Raw genomic sequence first — 9,486 nt, 5'->3', positions numbered from 1 at the left:
CTAAACCAGCAGCGCCTGCCCCGGCACCTGTGGCCGCACCCCCACCACCACCACCACCTCCAGGCGTGCATCTCTATGAGGAACTTGGGGACAGCACAATGTGAGTAGACCTTTCAGGGGCTCTAAGAAGTAAATGGGTTTTGATGGATGCTCTGTGGTGAGTATCTAATTTCAACTTAATGTTGAAAAGCAGTTTGCAGACTACTTTATTACATTTTTTAAAGCAGAAAATTGTTAAGATGAGAATGTAAGTTAAATCGAAAATTAATAACCAATAAAACAATACAAACAAAAACATGATTTAACAGTAAAAAAAGAAGTATTCAATATAAGGAGATATTTGCAGATGAATAGCTTGAATGTTATATTTAATCTCTAAATCTTTAGAATCGTGTAGACATTCTTCCAAATTAGAAATAGATTATGAAATCTTTTATATCTCATAGAAAATAAGGAGATTAAAGCACAATCATAAAATAGTAATTCATGATTTGGTATCAAAAGTCAACCTCTACCCAGTTACATAAACCAATTGTATAAGTCTAAAATCAATGACTTTTCTAACATTATTTTAGAACATCATAAAGTAATTAAAATCTGAATGAAAATAATTAAATATTAACTACCCAAGCACTTAGAAAATTCTTTATCATATTCCTCTCAAAAGACTGAAGTGATAGCTTAATTATTTTTCCTATACTATCTCTAAGCAATATTAAATCATTTTTAAAGAGGCTTTTAAATTATTGTTAAAAGACTATACAGCTGTTTCTATAATGATGCATCCTCAAAACAAAATTTCTTGAGATATTTAACTTGTCTATACTCTAAATACTCAAGAATAGCTTTCTGGACATGAAATGAAAAACAACTAGGAATATTATAAAATTTTGAATATGACTAAATTAAATTCAGGAAACCTTTTATTTACTGGAATTGGGTGGAGTTGAGGGACTAATACACATTCTACTGTTACATTTGTAGCATTTACTAGTAGGAATAAAACAAGCCTCAAAAATTATGAAATTCGTGGTTTAATGGAAAAACTGGTTTTAAAGATATGTATCAATATTATTTGCTATATTAATACTATTATACAAGGTTATGTTAATAATTTTTAAAATCTTAAAACTGATTTTACTGTTCTATATTTTAATTCTAAAATTGAATTTAAAACAACTTCAACACTTTCAGTCTACTTCTAAAATAATAATACAGAATTCACACTTTACATATATATATTTTTTATCTTTTTTTATAAGTTGAAAATAATAGTCTCTTTTTTATTTATTGGTGAATGTAGGAATTGAGCCAATATGATTTGATTCTCTCTATGTTAACTACCTCTGTCCAGCAAAAATATTTAGAAACTAAAAAAGATTTAGGTGTCAAATTAATTGTGTTTTATGTAAGATGATGAGGGATATATAGTCATCTGTATTTCACAAAGGCAAGTATAAGGTAGAATCATCTGGAATCAATATAGTTCGATGGTGATAATTTTCAAATAGCAACACTTAAGGACTTTTTATTTGAAAAATTGTGTTATCTATTATTATTTAGTAGAGAATTTTGCAATTCTAATATGTATTTATTAAATTCTTATATGTTCTACACATTTAATTATCTTTAACAAATTTTTGACTTACCTATTCAAAAATTTTTATAGGGATCCTAATAATGTTACTAGAAAATAAATGACAAATTATTATCAACTGTTTTTAAAAGACAAAAATCAGAGGTCATTTTGAAAAAAACTTCATGAAGTAATAACTTCATAAAAATTGAATATTTACTCTGTAATAGATATTATAGTATTTGTACATTTACTTTCTTCCAAACAATACTTATGTCTCCTTTATAAATTAGTGTGGACTAATTTTTCAGTTGGGGCATAGAAGCAATTCTTATAATCTCATTTAAAATTTCTGTTTTAGTACTGAAATCATTCATATTTCATAGAGATGAATTTTACCTGTGTGTAGGAAATAGATTATTATATATATTTTTTATGAATAAATACAAAGGAAATATATAAATATGCATTTTCTCTTTTGAATACATATTAAGTGCTTAAAGCTATTTCCTTTTAATATTTTCATAATTATTACAAATTAACTATAGTTAAAACTTTTCTTTTCTGTCACATGTTTTCTCTTTCTCACCTGTGGATACATAGGCATAAGTAAGTAAACAATATTATTCTAATACAAGGGCATTAAAAAAAAGAATAGATAAAGTGCTATTTTACTCTATAAAGTCAATTTTACTCTATAAAGTAATTTTTACTATAGAGTAATTTACTTTTAAATAGAAAGTTATATCTTCCACATCTCATTCTCTTTTGATTTCTTGAAATTGCATGAGTTTAAACAAGTGTTCCCACTGATAGTATCTGTACCTACCAAGTGAAGTTTTAAAATCCTCCTTATTTTTAATTTGTTAAAAATATTTACCTATAGCATTCAACCAAAAGTGATGTGATATCATTATATCGATAACTGTTTCCAAGAAAATTAAACCAAGAACACATCTACACAAAAACAACTGCTGTACAGTATCAAGCCCATCTTTTAAAAAAATGAGCTTTTAAGATTAGAAGTGTTTTCTATGTGTTTAATGCACATTGTCCACTTTCTGAATTATTCAGGTGGTCCCAATACCCCAAGTCGACCTGTGAGAATTCTTTCTTGCAGTTTATATCTTTGCTAAAGGACACAATAACGGCTTTGGCTTTATGTATCATTTTATTTCCTCATCTGTCATCTTAATCTTTCAATGTGGCTATTTAATTTTTATTCAAAATATTTCCCTTTTAATTCATTTCTGCTCAATGGGTAAATATGCAACAATAACAAAAACTAAGCTGTTACTCTGAGCTTGAGAGCAAAGTCTAATGAGAGACTATTCAAAACCACAAGTCCCCCAGCCTTTCATGGGGAAAAGTCTCAATGCTTTCATCAGAGACACTTATTTGTGCCCTTTGGTTTATTCAAGTTTATTTATGGTGAACAGCCACTATGACTCAGTATTCATGTATAAGAAAATCTTCCAGTTATATAAAAACTATGTTTTATCAACATAAATCTTTTCAGTAAAACTAGTCAACTAAAATTTGATCCAAATCACGTTCAAAAGAACCACCAACAATTTCTCTCTTATTTGTAAAATATATAATTTTTTAAGTGATTAAGCAAAAATTGAATAGAAGAAATAGTCTCTGTCAAGATTATAGTGTAAATTCATTTTCTTAGCTGTGATTTTGACTCTGAAAGAAATTCTCCCATCTGTGCTTGGGAACTTTAATTCTCTTAATCTGGAAAATAGAAAAATATCTTTCTGTAGTATTTTACAAGCTTTAATCTCAGATAAGAAAGTACTTTTAGCTTCAGGACATAATTACTGAGATGAGACATAATGGACAGGTATGAATAAGACACAACTAAGAATCCTCTTTCCCCAAAACACTCAGCTCTGAGTATCCTGAACCAAGGCAAAATATGAAACTGTTAGCCGAAATGACAGTCTGCAAATTGAAGAATTGTGATTTATACATGAGAGAACTATTACGTGTGGTCATGGATACTTTGCTGTATTAAAATAATTGAAAATAAAAATCAGTGTACAGACTGACACATTTTTTAAGTGAATATTTCTCATGCTACTCACAGCTCTCAAGCGTTTCTGCTCTTCCTTTTTGAGACCAGGGATATGAAAGTAATGTTTTGCTTCAGTAGATTATTGTTATTTGGCATTTTATATTTTGAAGTAGTAATGAGAACCATAAAAACATCTTTCTCAGGAAAGCTATGTCACAACCTGTTTCCTTACATTTCACTATCTTCTTTTCTTTCAAGTCTTTTCCTTCTCTACCATTTCCAACAAAGCAGGGGAAATAAATCAGTTCCAGAAGACAGGAAACATCAGCACGTTGTTATGCCCTTTTCTTCCAATGATATTGAGGCTCACAAGCAGACTTATATAGATGAATCACTTAAGAACGACCAGCCCAAGTCTGCAAGAAAATTCTCACTGATATCTGATGAGGATGCCTTAAGTACCCACAACACCCTTTATAAGGAAAATATAGATCAAAGAACAAATTCAGACTTTTCACAAAGAACAGATTCTGTAGGCTCATTTTTACCCAAAACACAAGCCAAAAATGAGTCTCTAAGGCATCCAGGAGAAAAGATTAAGAGGATGTGGAATCAGAACATCTGCTCACCTAGGAGACCGATGTGGGGACTGCCCAATAGACTGGATACGATAGATCTGGAGCAATGGCGAAGCAACAGGCAGAGAGCTGAAAATGAAAGTACTGGAACCTATCCAAACAAAAGAGGTAGTAGTAATCCTTTGCTTGCAGCTGAAGATGCCAGCTTAACAGAGAAAGAGGAAATAAGGCAAGGTGAATCACTGATTATACAAGGAACAGACCAGTTGGAATCTCTGTCTTCAGACTCTTCATTTTCTTCTCCTTGGTCTCATTCCTCAATCTCTACTTTGCCAACTGTTTCAAGAACTGTGGAACTCAAATCAGAACCTAATGTCATCATTTCTCCTGCTGACTGTTCCTTGGAACTTTCTCCTTCGATGCCTTGCATTTTAAATTCTCCACTCTTTAGGAGAGAGACAACCATGTGTATGTTGACTACTGAAACCAAGAGGAACATTTTCGAAAATCTTCCCCATCCATCAAACATTTCTCCTTCTCCTCCTCCTCCTCTTGTCCTTACTCCTTTTGCTCTTTCCTGCTCTCATCCTTCTCAGCCTCCTAGTCCTCCTCCTTTTCCTTTTGCCCCCCTCACTCCCCATTCTCCTCCCTCTGCTTCTCCTCCTCCACCTCTTCAATCTCCTTTTCCCTCTCTTCCTCCACCACCTCTTCTTTTTCCTTCTCCACTACCTCCTTCAACTTCAGTTCCATCCACTACATGTGTTTGTATACCAGCTGTTAAACACACTGTCAGTGTGACACCAGTTGAAGAAATGAAGTCCTCTGTGACACAGCTGTCAACATCAACAACAGTGTGTAATGAAGTTGCTCAAAGAGAACCAAAAGGAATACTCAAACATGTTAAAAACTTAGCAGAACTTGAAAAGTCGGTAGCTAACATGTACAGTCAAATAGAAAAAAACTATCCACCAACAAACATCCCAAAACTTCAAACTAACTGCCCTTCAGAGCTAACAAATATGGAAATGACATCTAAACAAAACCAAGAGAATTTGCACAATATTGTCGAGGGAATTGAAAAACAATCTCTCAGTCAATCTACTTCACTGTAATGTTGCTTTTCTTGTTTTAACTGGACAATTCTTTTATTGACCGTAATCTTCGAGTGGAGGCAAATTTGAACATTAAAGAAGATTCCATTTTTTACTCTAAACACAATGCAATACTGTTTTTTCCTCATTTTTAATTTAAAATATTATTAATATCATCATTACTAACTCATAGATTTATCTTAATTTTCTTAACTACGAAGTAGCATTATTTGTCTACATTTATTTTAAAAGTAAGTAATTTCAACCTATTTTTTTAATGGGAATATATGGGCATAAAAGTTAGATATCCAACTTAAATCAATGGCTTGTTTATCTTGTTAATGCAGTAACTTTTACTTTTTCATCATAGTTTTATATGAGTGCTCCAAGAAAAAGCAGACTATTACAAAAAAGCTAAAAAATATCGTAGGTCTTGTTATTTCCTTGAAGCCTATGTATTTAGTAAGGAAAAAATACTCCTAAATTAAAATGTTATCTTAAAATGTAGGAGACAACAGACATTATGGTATTTCAAAATAAATTCCAGGTGCTCTAAGATGTAGTCACCTATTTTCTTATAAGTACATCTTTTACTCTGGCTTGCTTTTATCTTACTAGTATGCTTATACATTTGATAAATCTTTTGCTTTTTAATTGCTGTCTTATCTATTTATTTCCCATTGTGCTTTCTTTTTTCTTCTTTATAATAAAAATAAATCTTGAGTTGTTGACTTTTGTCAGACATTTCATTGTTCCCACAGATGTTTCAAGTACTCTTTGGTTTTGTTTGTCTACATAATTACATCATCTTGTAAATTATAATTTTATCATAAGAGCTCCTTCAAAGAAAGTATTTATCTCATGTTTAATAAAGAAATTCTAATCAGTTTCAGCAAAAGAAGGTTAAGTAAATGTCTATAAAGGTTTATCTACTATGAATTTAGTTACTACTTCATTGATAAAATTATAAATATTTTCATTAATTTGACAATTTAAAATGTGCTTACTATTAAAATTTTAGAAAAGGGCCTTATTGGCTTTATTCCAAATTACTTTTAATTACTATGGATCAATCATTGAAATTTAGACTGTAGTGTATAGATAAAATATAAAATTTTTTAAATAGAAATCAAGAGGAACTATATCTGGTAAACTATTAATAGTTTTATATAGGCCTTTACTCTTTGTTTTAGTCAAAGAGACATAAATTTTTACTATAGGAAGACATTTTTATAGTTGTAGTTCTCATATTTTAGAGCTCAACTTATTAAATTCTTAGAGGCATAAGCTAAGTACTATCTTCCTACCTGCTTAATGAAAGAGACACTCAACTATCAAGTAATTACTTTGTTTTTCCTATCTAACATATGGAATAAATTTTGTTTACTGGAAATTTCCACATAGAATGCAAGTATCATTATTTGTTTTACTTGTTTTACAATTTTAATATTTTAGAAGATGTAAGTCAGCACAGAGCAAAGCACAATTCCAAAATACAAGCGAAAGTCTTCCTTGCTAATTACCATTGTTCAGGACCCAGCATGCATCATTTCAAATATTTTGTTCAACTCTTATGTGATGTTTCTTCAAGAATTTGGTCTGGCACCCCTAATTAATATTAGATCAAAAATAATTTGTAATTCTAATTATTTTCATTAGTTCCTCTGCTTCAGATTCTTTTCATTCAAATCAAGAATAATTTCTTTCTTGGGGTTCTTGAATATGATTTTTTTCTCTCTTTCACTGAAAAACTTCAGTTGGAGTTTTTGTTGGCAGCTGGTCATGTGCATGAAAACTTGTGCTTTTTGGCGGACTCTCAGAAGGTATTATTCACAATTGTGAAAGCTTTTAATGTGAGTGTGTCTTTTTAATCTATTTTGCGTCGAATTCTGTGAAATGTGAAATTTCTTGATAATTCCTTAGGATTCCTTAATAATTAAATCTCTAAATAATTACCAAAAAAATAATATAAGAAATCTAAACAATTTAGGTGCTTACCAAAATGTTTCATTGTCCTTTTCTATAACATTTTATAATATTTAATCTAAAAATTTTATCAGTATTTTATAATTTTCTAATGAAATATCCACACCCACATTTTATATTTAACTTAGCCTTTTACTGACACATATTCAGAGATTCCCAGTTTCATTATAAATGTCAATTAGAAAATCTACGTGACATCTGTTATTCCAATATTCTTTGTTTACACAAGCCAAAATATTTTTCTTCTCCTCAACTTCTAAGCTCCCACAACCTGACAACCATCCTCTAGAAAAAAAGAGTACTTTTTGCTTCTGCATTTATTTTGTTTCAGTCAATGCATAAAGAATTATTAAATACCTTATTAAAGAATACCAACAGGTCATCATACATTTTTCTTACTTTAAAATGTAAGCTATAATACATATAAATGGTGTAAAGTAAAATAATTAACACACATTAGATATAAACTAAACAGAACTATGTATCAATATTATATGACTGGTTTTATAAGGAATCAACAGTGTCATGTTTATTGAAAGCACACAGATAATTATACATATGGTTCTGTTGTGTATCTCTTCTAAGTCATTTTTTGCCTTTGAGCTAAGACAAACAATACAAATAACCAAATGAAAGGCAACAAAAATATTAATAGAAGAGTAATTAGTATTCATCTATTGATATGTCATTTCCCACAATTATGGAAATATTGCTAAAGAAAAGAGGCAATTTAATGTCTTAGAAAATAGAATCTAGCTTTAGTTGGACATTTTATAATATGTATGTGATGCAGTTTAATTTTTAAAATCTAAGTATGAGCTTTCTCTATCTCTGAAAGATACAAATTGAGTAAAAGTTAAAAATGTCTAAACTAAATACTCTAGAAGGGTTATCATTACCATAACTATTGGCAGAACCCCATACGCATTCTGAAAATCTCACTACAGAACTATTACAAATAATAAATTGCCGATAGGATTAAATTACAAATAATAATTGCCAATAGCTATTATATTATCATTATTACCAACCATTTTAGTCAGCAATGTCTTAACCACTAAAGATGCTTTCAGATAAGTAGATTTGTCTTCTGAAGGCCTTGTAATTTAAAGAAATTTTCTACAGAGATTATTGTGTTGGACTTTAAAAAGTTATGTACATATCTCCTCATAACAAATCTTCATTGAAGTTTTTTTTATTGATTTCATATAGCATGGTCCATAGCACCAATTTAATACTTTAGGTCAACTCTTCAATAAATAATAAATTTAATATTTATAATTAATGACATCCGACATTGAAAACTGCCTATGCATTTTTCCTTCTCAAGCAGTCAGATGTTTCACAAATTTGTAGTCCATGAACTTTATAAATCTTTATGCAATATTGAATGTTTAGCTATTACATCTCTAAAAAACTTTTTCACTTCATCTCTAATGTAATACACACTTCATTAGATGCTTCATGTCTAATTAACTCTCAAAAGCTAGTAATATTGTGCATTTACTATTTTTAGAATAAATTAACACAAACAAAAATATCTTACGAACATTTGGAAGAATATATTCTAGTCATGATTTTTTTAAATTCTGAAACATATGTTTTTCATGTATAAAACATCTTTTCCCAAATGAGTATCTTATATGTATCAAGACATCCAGGACAGAGATGACATAGAATTTTTTTTATTCCAATCAATTATAATAGTCAAAGTGTTTTATTGTAGACCAGTGAGGTAAAATAGATTATGTATGTTTTGGTGTTCATATAGAATAAGGATTGGGGTAGTAATTATTTTTAATAATGCAGGCATAAAACCTTGATCCTCCTGTCTTGATACTACCACAAAATATATTTCTTGCTGAAATAATTTTTAGTAAAAATTACCTTCTCAGTTTTTCTCATATTTTTTAAACACTCTTACCTAAAATTTTATTTAACCTAGCAAACCAAGTTGTTTAATACTGATTTCTTCATTTCTGCCTTGCAGGAGAGGTTATACATCAGAGGTAAGGGTCTTATGGTGTTATGTTATATCAAGGACCGATATATATTTTTTCAAAACTAAGATACTTTTCTTTATTTTAATAAAACCTTTAAGTATGCTGTGCTATTTCTTTTCTTTTGTATATGTTGCTTCTTTGTTTGGGTAGTTTAAGTCTATTCCATGGGTAAATAAAGATCAACTGCTTACCTCTTCAATGGATACATTAATTTTTTTTCTAAATTACT

At 29.9% G+C, this 9,486-nt stretch overlaps 1 protein-coding gene across 1 annotated transcript in view; it reads left to right on the top strand.

Moving 5' to 3' along the window:
• Window positions 1–9,486, top strand: part of PCDH15 (protocadherin related 15) — a 562,288-nt gene that overhangs the window by 542,850 nt on the left and 9,952 nt on the right. Inside the window, exons 32-35 of the mRNA XM_011361648.1 lie at window positions 2–100; window positions 2,180–2,185; window positions 3,858–5,285; window positions 9,245–9,263. Of these exons, the coding sequence (XP_011359950.1) occupies window positions 2–100; window positions 2,180–2,185; window positions 3,858–5,285; window positions 9,245–9,263 (1,552 nt within the window). The remainder of the gene's footprint in view (window position 1; window positions 101–2,179; window positions 2,186–3,857; window positions 5,286–9,244; window positions 9,264–9,486) is intronic.

Source organism: Pteropus vampyrus, unplaced genomic scaffold (assembly GCF_000151845.1).
Source record: "Pteropus vampyrus isolate Shadow unplaced genomic scaffold, Pvam_2.0 Scaffold68, whole genome shotgun sequence".
Classification (NCBI taxonomy): Eukaryota; Metazoa; Chordata; class Mammalia; order Chiroptera; family Pteropodidae; genus Pteropus; species Pteropus vampyrus.
Note: the sequence above shows the minus strand (reverse complement) of the source record. Positions and strands in the feature narration are given on the sequence as shown.